This window comes from Hippoglossus hippoglossus, chromosome 11 (assembly GCF_009819705.1).
Source record: "Hippoglossus hippoglossus isolate fHipHip1 chromosome 11, fHipHip1.pri, whole genome shotgun sequence".
NCBI lineage: Eukaryota > Metazoa > Chordata > Actinopteri > Pleuronectiformes > Pleuronectidae > Hippoglossus > Hippoglossus hippoglossus.
The window spans coordinates 21,812,374-21,828,437 of NC_047161.1; the positions used below are offsets into that span (position 1 = coordinate 21,812,374).

The window sequence follows — 16,064 nt, forward strand, 5'->3', positions numbered from 1 at the left end:
GATACAGGATCCACCATTACGATCACGATCTCTGATACGCGATCCACAGATCATAATCCATGATGTGGCCGCGGCCCAGGATCTGTGGACGATAAGGCAAAGGGACTCCGGGGAAGAAGTGAAGTTAGTAACATGTATTGATGAGACATTCATTTCTTTGATGTGATAAGGATTGAGAAGAGGAAGGAGAAGCTGGGAAGAGAAGCTCCGTGTGTCATGTGTCCCCCGACCTTCTAGACCTATAGCAGCATAACTAAGAGCAGGTCTAAGACAAGCCTGGACCGGCTCTAACTATAAGCTTTATCGTAAAGGAAGGTTTTAAGCTACTCTTAAACGTACAGAAGGTGTCTGCCTCCCGAACTGAAAGTGGGAGATGATTCCACAGGAGAGGAGCTTGATAGCTGAAAGCTCTGGCTCCTACTCTACTTTTAGAGACTTTAGGGACAACAAGTAAGCCTGACTTGAGGTACTGCAGGGGGGTCGCGAAATTTTTTATTTTATAAATGGAGGCAGAAGACGTTCTCTTTCAGTCAGTAATGCACACATTCAGCGACACACAATAATAAAAACATGAATATATGAACCTGTGTATTATTTGAATAGCTTAGTATTGAATGCACAATAACAGGGTAGCTATGTTTATACATGGCACTTGGCCCAGTTTAATATAAAACACAATTTTATACAATATATATGGTAGGGGGTCCCTGCTCCATCTCTCCATCAGTTTGGGGGTCCCTGGCCTGAAAAACGTTGAAGACCCCTGCTGTAGTGGGTTATATGGTACTATCAGCTCTTTAAGGTATAATGGTGTCATATTATTAAGGGCCTTGAAGGTGAGGAGGAGTCAGAAAATTACTGCTCCTCTCTGTGTCTCAATTATTTCGCGCTGCGCACTGCCAGCCAAAACGGGCCAAATAGAACACGCCCCACCATCTCCTCCAGCTCTCCATACGTTGCCCTTAGTGTACAAATTCTGTTGTTTTTACCCAGTCTGAGTTTACAATGTGTCAGATGATACTGTTTGTGTGTGATTGCGTGCGTGCGAGAGGAAGAAAGCATAAACGTCAGGACGAGCTAAATTAGTGCATGAATGCGGGTAGATATGAAGAATGACATGAAGATTTTATTCATTTAAGAAAAGTATCTATCAATATGTGGTGATCAATGTTGATGTTGTGGTGGTCATTTCAAACAAATTTAAACTGTTGCGCGTCAGAGACGCCAGCTTTGTCGGTGTGTGTGTCTGCGAGTCCGTGCAAGAGAGAAAAATAGAGAGAATTAAGTGTGTGTGTGCGACGGCACACATACACAAGGTTGCAATATGTTAACTTAAAAAACGGTTACCTTTCCATCAAGGTCTGAGACGATCATACACGCAATTCGGTTATAGTAATCAACCATTTATAGTCAATTTGGCCCGCACAAACGTGATCCCTGTGGTGGTTTCCACTGTACTTGCAATATTTATCTAATTTTGTGATAAACTTCATGTCAGCAGCTAAAAGAGCAGCAACTATAAGAGCCCACAGAACCACAAAAGGCAGTTAGCCTTTAACTACTAGTGCTAATAAATTATCATTTGGAGTTAGGACTCTAAAATATGTTATGCTATATCTTTGATGACATTGTGACATGACAGAGGCCCAGGAGTTCCTCATAACATTGATGGCTCAGTTCTGTATATTTTAGAAAATAGGACTAGATGGAGAATGTTTGAAGGTCTACCGCACTTATTAAGATGCCAAACACCAGTTGATGTTAGCCGATGTTTGCAACCACAAGCGGATGTTTGGGACATATCTTCAATTGTGTACCTTAGTGCCATCAGGCATCAGGTGTTCTGGGGTTTTAATCGCACGCATTCATGCATGTCACACAAGTGTGTGAGGTTCTCTTAATTTGATACCAGCAACAAAAAGTGAATTCCACTGTTAAGAAAGGAAGCACCGAAGGAGGTCATTGAAAACTATTTATTCAATGTCAATAAAAGATCCAGACTAAAAACAAAAGGTGTTAAGCTAAAATAAATGAAACACAAAATAATAAAAACTCAATGAACACATCAAAAAAGGTTTTAAAAATGGATATAAAAGTAGCTAAAAATCACTCAAATGTACCCGGTAGATATCAACCAGCTTCACTTTATCCACACAATTGATTGCTCTTTAATGTCGCTGTGCGGTAATAAAATAGTTTGGGAAGGGGAGTGTTCTACTTAGGTCATGGGGGGCGACCACTGTGGGGATCCCGTGTTGATGTTGCGCTGTTTCCTCAGTCCTGGATCTTCTGGGTCTCGTCCTTGCTCGAACCGCTGGGGAGGAGAAGGAAGCAACCTGAGTCCCCGGCACACACAACCACCGGCTCACACACACACACAAACACACACACACACACGTCACATTTCCTTTTTTAGTTTCCTTCACTTAGCTTTTATCAGGTGTTGAACTCTTTCAGCCTCTGCGTCACGTCTGACTCAGTGGTCCTCGTCTGGTATCTCGTTTCAGGTTTGGATATCTTTGCCATCCCGTTTCTCGTGAAAAACTTCCTCAGCGTCAGTCTTAACCTTGCGTATATATATATATATATAAGTGTGTATGTATATGTCTGTTTCGTTGAGAATTTTGCAAGTCTTCTATTTTTTCTTTTATCTCTCTCTGACAATTCTGACAGAGATTTAACAACACCCTGTAAATTTTTTCCAATACCTTTCTCTGTCTTTTCAGAGGAATTCCTTGTATTAAAGTGGATCTGATTAAATCCTTTCTCTATATATTTTGACCTCTCTGCTGTCCTGCCCAGATGTACAAACAAGTGTGAGGACAGGTCTCAGGACCCATATTCCAAACCCAACAGGCGGTCAGTCGTTTTGGATTAAGTGGTCACTTTTGGTGATTCATGAACATCATATTTTCACAAATTCCAGCTAGAGAATTAATCAGATCAACTTAAAATTTAGTCAGTCCAATCTAAACGACTTGATGATGAAAAGTTGTGTTCTTCCTGAGTTTTTGTCAGAGGGGGCGTGTCTGTGGTATGGCTTTGAATTTCAACATGTATGATAATCGGTAGAGTTAGGTTTTACATGTACAGCCTTACAAAAAAGCCTCTTGGACCCATACCATAAACTTAACAGGAGGTTGGCCATTTTGAATGCAATGTCCAATTTTTCCTTGTTTTTTGCCATTTCCATGCATTGTACTTTAATGAACTCAAAGAGGATTAATCAGATAGACTTTGAGTTTGTGAGTTCTTGTCAGAGGCCATGTCCGTAGCGTGGCATAAAATTACAATGTTTCACTGTGAAACAGGAAATTGTTGTAATTTCAGTGTACATTATCCATTCCGCAACAATCTTCATTTGTGTGATAAGGTCCCGTCTTGAATTCGTCTTTATACCAATATAATAGTCACAGCTTAAAGACCTGTGACAGGAATTACCATGTTTTATAGTTTGACATGCTACGCTTAGCTTTTTCATTTGAGTTTGTCGTGGAAATTTGACCTGTTGAGACTTCAGAAATAAAGAGATCTGAGAATAATAGTCTTTTAAGTATACTTTATTCCTTGCAAGGAAGGTCAGACAATCATACAGCATGCGAAGAGCAACCTGCAGAGGGAATGACAAAGAAACATTCCCAGGCATGTGCTTTTATGCAGATTTGGTGAAGGGGTGAGATGTGTGTGTGTGTGTGTTTGTGAACCGAGTGAAAAGTTAAATCCCAGGAGATAAGACAGACTGTAGGCCTCTTCGATGTCTTGGTGGGGGAGACGAGCACAGTCTCAGATTTGTGGCTCTGATGTCATCTTGGCAGAAATGGTATACATGAACAGAGATAATATATAATATATTACATTGGTATAATTTTCCATTACAATCCACCTCAAAATACTTCAGGGAAGTCTTGAGACATTGGTGATGCCATGTTTTGACACTTAAGCCTTTATGTTGACTGGCGATGGATTGACCTTCTATGGAACGCCAACAAACAGGAAGTACAGTCCCTGACAAAAGTCTTGTCGCTTGGGTACAAGTTGACCTTAAGTGCCCCTCAAATATATTTGTAATCAATTTTTTTTTACAAGAAATGGCTAATTTCAATCCCAACAGCTTTTGAAATAATGTTTTGGTGCCAAACGAAACTGCTGAAAAGCATTCTAACGTTCACAGCTTGGTAAAGCCCACTGAGTCAGTTTTTGCAAAGACAAAAGTCTTGTCGCCTTGTCATATGATGCACCCAATCCTAGATTACAGCCTCACCTGTGATCAATAATTGATCAATCAATTAGTGGGTGTGTATAAAAAGAACCCCAGCACACCAGACCTTCACATCAACTGCAACTTGACCTCTGACAACATGCCTAAGATTCACCCTGAGACCAAAGCGTTGATTATCAAGAGGCTGAAGACCAAATCCACTGCTGAGGTGGCTGACACCTTCAATGTGTCTCAGCGTCAAGTACAAAGAATAAGAAAAAGATTTGAAGAGACTGGAGATGTTTTTGACAAGCCCAGGTCCGGCAGACCCCGCAAGACAACTGCTCGGGAGGACCGTTTGTTGGCTCGAAAATCCAAGGCCAGCCCCTTTTCCACTGCAGCAGAGCTCCACCAGGCCTGGTCACCTCAAGGCCCCGTGTCAACCAGGACAGTTTGTAGAATTCTGTCTCGAAATGGCCTCCATGGTCGAATCAGTGCCCAGAAACCAGCACTAAACAAAAGGCAATTAAAAAAACGTGTGGCATTTGCCAAGGCCCATAGCCTGCTAAAAGGATGGACGCTGGAAAAGTGGCAGAAGGTGGATTTCTCAGATGAATCTTCGGTTGAATTACATCACAGCCGCCGCAAATATTGCAGGAGACCTATTGGAGCCCGCATGGATCCGAGATTCACCCAGAAAACAGTTAAGTTTGGTGGCGGAAAAATCATGGTCTGGGGTTACATCCAGTATGGGGGTGTGCGAGAGATTTGCAGGGTGGAAGGCAATATCAATAGCCTAAAATATCAAGAAGTATTAGCTACCTCTTACATTCCCAACCATACAAGGGGTCAAATTTTGCAGCAGGATGGTGCTCCATCGCATACTTCCATCTCTACATCAAAGTTCCTCAAGGCGAAGAAGATCAAGGTGCTCCAGGACTGGCCAGCCCAGTCACCAGACATGAACATCATTGAGCATGTCTGGGGTAGAATGAAAGAGGAAGCATGGAAGACGAAACTAAAGAATCTTGATGAACTCTGGGAGGCATGTAAGACTGCTTTCTTTGCTATTCCTGATGACTTCATCAATAAATTGTATGAATCATTGTCAAACCGCATGGATGCAGTCCTTCAAGCTCATGGAAGTCATACAAGATATTAAATATGGATCTCACAGCACCACTACTTAATTCACTGATGTTATGCAACATATTATTGTATTTGAAGTGAAGATTTGTTCAATTTTCACATTACTCTCTGTAGGCGACAAAACGTTTGTCTTGCCAAAATCTGACCTTTCTGTGTTCATTAAATGATCAATCTTTCTTCAGTGAAGCAAATTTATTTTAGTATATTAAACATAATTTGGGAGGGTTTTAGCTTTCATATGAGCCATTTCTAAAACCAATGGATAAATTAAAAGTCAGGTTATAAGCTGTTGTTTCTACAAAATGGATAAGTGACAAGACTTTTGTCAGGGACTGTAGTTGTAACGTTACTACAGATGCTTGAAAACTCACAAAAGTTCGCAGGTGCATCAGGTCTGGTGACAATGTTCATATATTGACAGTATGTGCTCAGGAAAGTGTGTCTAAAACTGGCTTGAAAGCTCCCCCTACAACTTTTCACAAAGGGTCTTCCAATTCATTTACTTTTGAGAATTGAAATTTGGCGCACAAAAAAAATCTTCTTGCCCTCTTCACCATTTTGGATTGAACATGCAAATTTGGCTTGATTGTTGGCATTTTCACATATGCCACAAATTCCTACTCCTCCCACAGATTTTATTCAATTGACATCACATTTGGTAGATGTCATGTTAGGGACCTTTCGATTGAAAGTTGTATTTTCTCGAGATTTCGAAATTCGATGACTCGCCAAAAAACAATAATATATACAGTATATATAAATATAATAAGTACTACTAATACAAAAAAAATCTATAATAAAATAAACATTTGCATCTATATGGGATACATATATTGGATTTAATAAAAAAAAATCTAAAATCTAGTAAATAATACAATATATATATCTAGCCATAGCTTTTTCGTGCAGAATGTTTAATCAAAGAGTTTCCCAAAATCAGTAAAAATCCAAATACACCCTTAAACAAGCATCATTAAAACCACATATTAACAGTGTTTACAGTCTATTTTCCTGAAGGTCTTTCACAAAGAAATACTCGTCAGACAAGGTCTTGCTCACTTCTAAAAAACTGTTTAATGCTTGGAAACATGCAATTGTCCATTTCACTAGAACAGAGTAAGAGAAAAACTTTTTCTTCCATCCTTAACCTCTCTGCTGTTCTGCTGCCTCTCTCTGCTCAGCTCTATGAGCTGCTGCTGAGTCTTCGACGCAGCATAGAGGCAGGCTTGCTCTCTGTGTCTTCCACGTCGCTTTCACATTGTCTCTGAAAAAAATTGATCATTACAGTACTCATTACAGTACTCACTCACATATGTGTGTGAATGGGTGAATGGCAAAAAACTGCACTGTAAAGCGCTTTGAGGGTCATCAAGACTAGAAAAGCCGGATATAAATACAGACCATTTACCATTTACAGTGGGATTTTGATCTGATGCGTGCTTACAAAGTGGCTGAGGGCAATGTGTGTATTGCCACTAATCCTCCTGCTTATGGACTAGTAGAAGTTTAATATATGTTGTACTAGTTGGGTTCTGTGCCATATTCTGTGTTGGTTCTGTTGCCATTGTCAGAATAGTTTTCAATTATTTGTGGGGAAGTGTTTTCAAAGTTGTACTAACTTTAACTTTGGAGAGGAAATAACAGAAATAAAGCCTCAAATGTAGCAGTGCCAAGCAGATGTGGCCGGGTCACATTGCAAGTATTTAACTTGCATTTGCCCCCCAAAAAAGATGTGTGCAAAAATAATTTAGGAGCACAGTGTGCGAGTACAGATTACAACCATAAGACTATAAGAAAGGCCAGAGTGCTTCTAATTTGAAACTGTCAGAGAAAAAGTCGGCCGACAAGCCAGTCACCAAAGAGTTTCGTGGATAAAAAGTTTTGATGCCCTATGATTGGACTATTCAACTATTGGCTATGGCTTTAAAATGTTTCTACAGCCTGTAAAGCCTGCAGATTGGCTTGCGTCTGCGTATGAGAAAACGAAGGTAAAGCAGCCTCTTTTTGATCTGCTCCTGTTCCAACACAGATTTTCTTCTCTCCGCCACACAAACTCTAATACAAAATTTGACTGAAGCGAAAAAAAGTAAAAGGCCAATTGAGAACTTAAAACCCCCTGTTCAACAAACACAGTGTGCAAGAAACATGATTTACACCAACACAGTGTGCTGGTTAAGGTTATGAAAGCTGTCTGTCTGTAATCTTAGTGATCATGTTAGTGTGACATCCTCTAGAAACAGTATTAAGTTGTCATGTCAGATCCTCCAAATCATGTTTTATAAAGTTAAATTGTTTCTCAAGGTTTTCTGCCCTCAGACACCCTACGATGCCATACTGTACATTATTGTGGGTTGAGACCCCTGTCATAGCTACTTCAATCAAAGCCAATGAGTCTTAAAGGCTCAACGGCATGATGGATTCGATTTTACAATGTTCATCTTGTTTTCAACAAGACAGTATTTACCATATTTACATAAAGTTGCTGCACATCATAAACTCCTTACACCTGATTATCCATAATACTTTATACACTGTTGTGTTGTAGTTAAGCCTAGATTTACAGGTTTTATGAGCCTATGAAGGTGAAATGTATATAAGTATAAGAAGTCTGCATCAAAGGGCTCATCGAATAATGTTGCCAGAATTTAGACAAAAGGACTAGAATCCAACATATTGTTTGATTATCGCACACGCACACGCACACACACGTTGTATAAATATGTATGAAATAAAAAGTAAATAGTAAATTTTGTTTATTTTCCCACTGTGCTCCTAAATTTCATTGAACACTCCTGATTTTTTGTTTTATTCAGGACCATGCAGAGAGAGGCGTAGATATGCAGAAACAGGTCATAACAAACCTATAGTCAGAACCTACATTACTATATACCTTAGGTACACAGTTATGTTATGAAGGTCATAGCCTTGAAAATATGAGTGTTTAATAGTTTGACCATTGGTGACCAATGTACCAACATTGTTAATCTGATGAAGATCTATTTAAAATTCAGATTACAATTTCTTGCCATGTTTTAAGAAATATAAAAAACAAATCACATGTGGATTTTTGTTTTTATCTTAGTTAAGTGAAGTGATCTTACCTGTAGTGGATCTGGATCTGAGCTGCCCTTACACAGCACTTTAAGCTGGATGAGCCGGTTACACATTAGCACCATGTTATAGGACATCTAGAGTGGAGTAGGGGAGTGAGGAGAGAATGTCAATACAGCTTGTCAGCTAGTCGTACAACCAACCAGAATGCTTTAATGTTCAAGGAAAGTACTTGGATGGAGCTGACAAAGACCAACTTTGTGATATCTAATGTTTCTATTTAACTTGTTTTCTAAATAGGACATGAAGCTGGTACGTATATAGCTAGATTTTGAGGAACTAAAAACAGGTTAAATATTTTGTAATGTAAAATTCATATGTACATGTGCAATGTGTGTTCTCAAGCTGTCTTTCTGAAACTGTAAAAGTGACCTACAATAATCAAGCCATGGCAGGTAAAGACCGGCTGCCGGTCTGAGTCAGCAGACCCCTGAAGTTGTGCACAAAATGCTGTTCACCTGTTAACTCAAAGTTTGGTGAACCTCAACCCAGCACGCAGATCCCCAAACTGGAGAATCAGTTTTTTCCCTTTTCGTGGACGTGCCCATTGTGAACACGCAATAGTTTTGATCGACATTACTTATATTGATGAGGCCCAGCCAGCACTGCTATATATTGCTGGTCGCCTGTTTCTTAAAAAAATAATTAATAAATAAGTATAGCCTGTCAAATTGCACCAAATTCAACCCTGCACTTCCTTTGGCAATTGACAATACACATGTCAAGTGTTAAGATGAACGGTTATTGGGATATGCAAGCCAATTTCAGATACAGCCAGAAACTCTTAATGATTAGACAGAGTGGTGAATATTTTAATCTTTTAATTATTTACAACACAGAGGCATTTACTTAGAGGTCCCATATTTTACACCTTTCTGGGTCTTAATTTGAGGTATTGGTGACCCTAAGATGATATATCAGTGGTTTAAAGTCGAAAAAACTGCTGCAATGTGTATTTCCATGTCCTCTCTTCTGCCTCTCTCTGGAGCTGCAGACAGAACAGGCTGTTTTCACCTGCCTCTTGAGCCCCTCCTCTGATTGGCCGACTGAACTTTGAGTGACACGCGACCAGTCTTATCACCGGTCTCATTCTGGCGCATTCACTCTGGTAAACACAGCTGAAAGACACGTTTTTATGTTTGGATACCGCTATGGAAGACCAGCCACATATTCACAGTCGGTTATAACAGGATGTTTCTGAACAGTAAGTTACACCGTCCTCATGTTTGTTCAAGTTTTAGCAGGACAGTCGGCCAATGTAGGAGTAACGTCCCAAGTTACAGTACGGAGTTTCACAATGGAGTTTCAATACGGAGTAATGTAGACTTTACGGGAGCGGGGTTGGTGGGTTTGGAGACTGTCTTTCCAGTTGAGTAGGATAGTTTTTGGCAATATTAAGCGCTAATAAGATGAAAGTTTTGGGATGCTGTGAGAGGAGAGATCGCCTAAAAGGAAGATGGAAGGAGAGATGGGGATGCTTAGATTAAGGATCTTGGACAGCTCTCCCATGACATCTGTCCAAATTTGCCGGACTAGTGTGCAGAGCCAGAATGCATGGAAATGGTTGTGGAAATGGGACAGTTTGTGCAGGTGTTGCTGTCTTTGACTCCCATGTGAAACATCTTGTGAGAGGTGATGTGTACTCGGTGTAATTTTGGAATTTAATGACAGAGAAAGTGTTAGGGTTATAACATATAGTTTGCCAGTCGAAGTCTTAATGGTGTATTTGCAAGTCGGAATTTCAATTTGTCTATTGGTATTGAAACTATATTGTCATGGTAAGACAATAGTTTATAAATCTGTGAAAGTAGTTTTTTGGGTTGGAGTTACAGATGGTTGCATGTGTAACCCTACACATTCCATATTTACGGGGGACTGACCCCAAGCCGGCAGCTGACGTGGATTACTCTTTAAGACACATCACCTGTGGTGGCCGCTTCAATTCCTCTGATTTCCACGGTAGCAGACAGTCAGAAGTCAAACTCAGTTGAGCTGTGAATGTAAATTGTGTGTGGGTTTTGACAGTGTTGTCCACTCACCTTGTGGGTTAGACAGCTGGTCTACAGGCCCCTCTCTGGAGTGTTGCACTGCCTTTAAAACACAAGCTGGCGAAGGCATGGCTTTTTGCCGGCCAACCAGGATCTAGCCTCCTGCATTAATTGTTTTATTCTACCAGCTAGAGTGAGGGAAGCTAGGGTTCTAGCTGTTTCTCGCAAATGGCCGGCCACTTTCATTGGGTAGCCTCAACAGAAAATGAAGCAGCCGAGAGTATTGGTGTGGAATGACCAGGTGATGTCTCAATCTATTCCTTATCTGGGTATCGCTGTCAGGAAGGGGTTGGCAATACCCTCCCCTGTGGCTGCCCATACCGCCCAATCCATGACCCAGCTCCCAATCTCCCCATGTGGACCGAGGTGGCTTCATAAGCACCACCCGTGCGTGGTTGCTTCAATTACCCTTCATTGGAATGCGTTCCTGAGTCTCTCCACTCAAAGAACCTGGGTTACACATGTAACCATCTGTCAAGACTTGCTCTCCACCCTACATATTCCATATATACAGGGACTCTGTAAGACACCAGAAAGGAACCAAGCATGCCCAGCTGCGGGAGCTTAGAATGGCAGTTGAGTTAAAATTAGTTGTCAGCACAACTAAAGTTATCACCCATGCGCCTGAATAAATCTGGCGCCAAGGATGGCTGCCACCACATGCACTGTGGCTGCCATCAACCCCAAAAGGCAAAGACACAATTTCCAGGTTACAGGACTCCCCAGACAGAACTAGGACAAGCAAGCACTGAGGTTGACCTGTCTTCCAGGAGTTAGGGAAAGAGTTCCTTCTCCGGCACAGTCAACAACTTGCAACGTAGGGTTATCAAGAACTTGTTGAGCCCTCTATAATAAAAAATCGGTCTGAGTCTCCCATCTTTCTTGGGAGTGAGGAAGTACTGTGAATAGAACCCAGCCTGCTGATTGAGACCTGTATGTTGGGCTTTTTGGTCAGAAAAGTGTATATTGCTGGCGCCAGAACCCCCTTGCGATGAGTGTCTGCTACCACTGAAAAAGTGAGTGACCTTATCAGTCGAAGACGGGCGCTGAAACTGCAGACAATAACTGAGTCATGCTGGAAACCACCCAGGGGTCCACCCCAAGAGTCTCCTGTGACCAGTGTTGTCCCGAGAGGCAGCGAAGGGGGGCTGGGTTTTCTGAACTTTCCGGACTGTGGGGAAGCATTGGATGGCCCCCGGCCTCGCCCTCTCTGTTGACCGCGTTTTGCCCTACCACCCCAGTTGGTCCAAATGAACCCTTGGGTACCAGAAGCCACAGGCGCTACTGGGATGGCCCAGTCTGTGGGACTGTCAAGATGTGCTGTCCAAGATATCTCCCGAGCACACAGGTGGGAGTCCTGGGCTTGCTGGAGCATTTTGTGTGCATTTGGCCCAAACATGGCAAATGGCACCACCTGAGACAGCCAGAGGGAGGCCAAAGCCCTGACCGTTGCCAGCACTTGCTCCTTTATCAGCCTTGCTAGAAGAGGGGACACCTGCTGTACCTCAGCAGCCAGGTCGGAGCCCCTGTCTTTCAGCTGCTTGGCCAGCTGGCACTGATAAAAGCTTAAAATAGCCCCAGTGTTAAGCAGTGGTACCTGGATTGCCACAGCACCATGCAGTCTGTTGAGCATACCATCCCTTATCTAATGTCCTGTCCCAGTTCCACTCTCTTAACTCTACCCCTAGATATGAAGTGCCCCTTGCTGGGAGTGTCCCTCTCCAAAGGGAGCCACAAGGAGTGGGGCTAGAAAATCTTCCCCTTGGAATTGGGACAGCACTCACTACATCATCAGCAGCCAACCAATGTTGTTACAGTGACGAACATCATCAACTAATTGTATTATGTTAACAACCGTTGACACATCTGACAACTGCAGGACAGATAGTACAGATTGATCTATTGATCAATACATAGTTGTTCAGTGTGTTAGTTCTGTCCATAAACGTCTGCCCTGCACTGAAATGTTATAACATGAGCGAGGACGTTTTTTTCAAACTTTATATACAGGATACGGGAGTAACAAATATTACTTGTTACTCTCACTCAGACACCTGCTTGTTTTGATAGCGTGATTTTCCTGAAACACTTAATTTAATTACATTTTCATTTGCTACTGGATTTAACTTAAGACATTCTGCTGGATTTAAAAAAAAAAAATGTCATTGTTATTTTGCAAGATTTTCTACTCACATAAAAAAAACATAAGCCGCAATGGTCGCGATCTTGAATTTCTTTATCCATTCATAAAACATTCAGGAGTTTCAGCCTACCCCTTTCTTTTTAAGAGGGTCCTGAATACACTATGGTTGAAGAGGTGTTTGAAGGACTAGATGGCCACGCGCAAAACAAAGGGGTATGGGTTAGGGGTGAATTGGGATAGGGCCTCAGTATTCCTGCTTGTGCAGCTTGGCTTCCCCAAGACTAACTTGATGGGGGATAACAGGGGCCCTCAGGTCTGATCCATGGGAGGTCGTGGTCAACAGCCAGCCCGCTGCATGCTAGTTGTCTACATAGACCCGAACAACGAAGAGCTTCTGATGGATTGGCAAACTGTCTCTGTACCAGTTCCTCTAAATCAGGGAGAAGTGGCACATCAGTCCTGCCCATAGACCAGCTTTCTTACCCACGAGGTTAGCGGACAACACTGTCAAAACACACACACACTTTACATTCACAGCTTGACTCAGATTGACATCTGACTGCTTGCTACCATGGAAATACAGGAATCGAAACGGCCACCACAGGTGATGTGTCTTAAAGAGTAAGCCAGTTCTGCTGCCCCCATACATATGGAATATGTAGGGAGGAGAGATAGTATTGACATAATAGAGAACATAGTTATAGAAGCAAGTGAAATTGTTGAAGTTGTGGATATCATTTTTTTAATAGTTTCTTTCAGCTGTATGTACTGGTTTTGACAGTGAAGGGGCAAGTTATATGTTTGTTTGAGATGGTCAAAGGTCATGAGCTGTCACTCAAAAGGTGCCCCAGAGTAATTATATCTTTCTGTTTCCATACAGGGAAGTTAATTGGTTCCTTGTTGATTGTGGACGTAAGGTAATGCCAGATAGGGGTAAGAGTGGAAGAAAAAGTAAGTACATTTTTTGTTTTCCATCAAGAAAGTGAGGGTGGTACTTATGGTGTTAAATTTGAAGTTTCTGTGGGTTTTGACTACTTTATCTACAAGTGCAATATACTGAATCGGTAGGTCCTTACAGATGATCTGTTTTATATCATGCCAGGAGGAATTAGAGTTATTTCTCCAGTGCTGGTTATACTGAAGTTGGTGGGAGAGGATGTAATGGTATAAATTTCGTATGTTGAAACATCATATTGTTTGGGTTTTTGGAGTGTGGTTATTTTCATCCTGGGCCTTTAGTTTTTCCTGTTAAATGTGCTGATGGTTGAGTTCAGAGAGGAGAACCAGCCCAGAGATGGATTAACAGGGATCATGGAAAATAAGTGGAATTTCCATTTTGACTGTAGTAATGCGGCAAATTAAACAGTTAGGTCAGGTTAGGTTACTTTATTTGTACCCGTAGGTAGATTTGTTTTGCTGCCAAAAAAGGAGGAGGCATCCATCCAGACACAATTCAAAATTATAACACACTGACAGAAAACATGACCACAAAAACCATGACAAAAAATGTGAAATTGCTTCGCTATCAATAAATAATTGGATAACATCAATTACCATATCCTTGGTTTTTGAATCTTTAGACTCCTGCACTGAGTGAAACTGTGTTTAGCGCAAATAGATGACCTGTGTACCCTCCGTAAGATCTCCCCCCAAACATCATTCCGATTTATTTCAACCAAATCTGTCTCCCACGTAATTTTGACGACATTAGAGGAGCCCGAACAGAGGTTTTGTATGTTTGAATAAATAATAGAGATCGCCCCCTACAGTGACGGAAGAGGTTCCAAAAAGATATCAAGAGCTGAAATGTTAGGAATGGCAGGAAAATTTGGAAATGAACTGTGGATAAAATTACGAATTTGAAGGTACCTGTATAAATTTCCTTTAGGGAGTGAAAATTTGTCAACTAGTTGTTGAAAAGATGCAAAAACCTAGCCTAGATAGAAAAGGCATTATCCAGTAAGAAGGGGGGAAAGATATGATTTGCCTCTAGTGGTGCCCTAATAGAGAGCATCTAAATTGAAACCAAATTTTAAGACAGGGGCCACAATCACATTTTCAGTGAAACAAGAGATAGAAGAAAGAAGAGGCGAGTGCAATAAGGCTTTCAATGTTACCGGATGAGCAGAGTTTGCCTCCATAACCAACCATGATGGAGGGGCCTCAATATCCTCATATCATAGCCAATAGTTCAAGTTTTTAATATTTTTTGCCCAATGATAAAACTAAATGTTTGGTAGCGCCATTCCACCCAGTGCTTTGGGCCTCTGTAAAATCTGACATCGCAATCTAGGAGTCTTCTTATTCCAAACAAACTCCATAATAAGACTATCTACTTTGCAGAAAAAAAGAAAGAGGAAGAAAGATTGGTACGCACTGAAACAGATATAGAAAACGTGGGGAAATATTTATGTTGATAGTGTTGATTCTAGCAGCAGGGTTAGGGACAATCGCTCGAAATCTTGTTTAATCTGCGTGAGCAAAGAAACAAATTTTTTCCTATAAAGGTTGTTTAATGTGTCAGCCACAAATATTCCAAGATAAAGAAAGCCACAGTTAGAGGTCTTAAATGGCAAGCTGTTGAGTGGATACTCTTTGGCATGTCTGTTAACAGCAAATATCTCACTTTTGCTGAGATTAAATTTATTTCCAGAAATCTTACTAAATGAGTCTAGAACTGAGAGCGCTGCAGGAATGGAGCGTGATAAATCAGACACAAGCAACAGAAGATCACCTGCGTAAAGGGCAGCCTTTAGCTCTACACCATTTCTAATAATGCCACATAGATCAGGGTGGGACTGTAAAGCAATTGACAAAGGCTCCATTACTATAGCAAATAAGAGAGGGCTTAACAGGCAGCCTTGCCTAGTGGAGCAATATAAACGGAAGTATTCTGAATTAGTACTATTAGTCCTAACCGAGGCCTTCGGAGACGCATATAATAATTTAATCCAGGAAATGAAATTTGCCCCAAATCCAAAAAGTAAAGTAAAAAACAAAAAAAATCTCAATCTACAGTATATTGTGACAAGATAAGATCATATTCTGTCTGCAACTTTGAGGTTGCAAACAAAGAGTCCAAGTGAGCTATACGTTGCAATAACTTAGCTAAATTCTACTTCTGTTAAGTTTCTTTTTATGTGCCACATATTAAATAATCTCCCCCCTTATAAAAGCCTTCATCGTTTCCCACAACATGGAAGCTGTTACATCTGGAGTTTTATTAACCCAAAAACTGACGAAATCCTCCTCTAGCAGTAAATGTGTGTTCAGACGCCAAGGTGGCCGAGTATTAATAAACTTCTGAAAGTAGATATTCATAGAGACTGAAGCGTGGTCTCATGAGACAATTGGATCATCTTTACAACTAGAGACAGATGAAAGCAGCCTGTTGTCAACCAAAAAGAAATCGATG

General features: G+C 41.1%; 1 protein-coding gene across 4 annotated transcripts in view; it reads right to left on the reverse strand.

The window, feature by feature from the left end:
- Window positions 1-6,244: 6,244 nt before the first annotated feature.
- si:dkey-240h12.4 (death-associated protein kinase 2) overlaps window positions 6,245-16,064 on the reverse strand; it is a 51,983-nt gene continuing 42,163 nt past the window's right edge. For all 4 annotated transcript variants that reach the window (XM_034601209.1, XM_034601206.1, XM_034601208.1 and 1 more), the window contains 2 exons: window positions 8,449-8,535; window positions 6,245-6,611 (listed from right to left, as the gene is read on the reverse strand). In XM_034601209.1, the coding sequence (XP_034457100.1) occupies window positions 6,531-6,611; window positions 8,449-8,535 (168 nt within the window). In that variant the 3' untranslated portion in view covers window positions 6,245-6,530. The remainder of the gene's footprint in view (window positions 6,612-8,448; window positions 8,536-16,064) is intronic.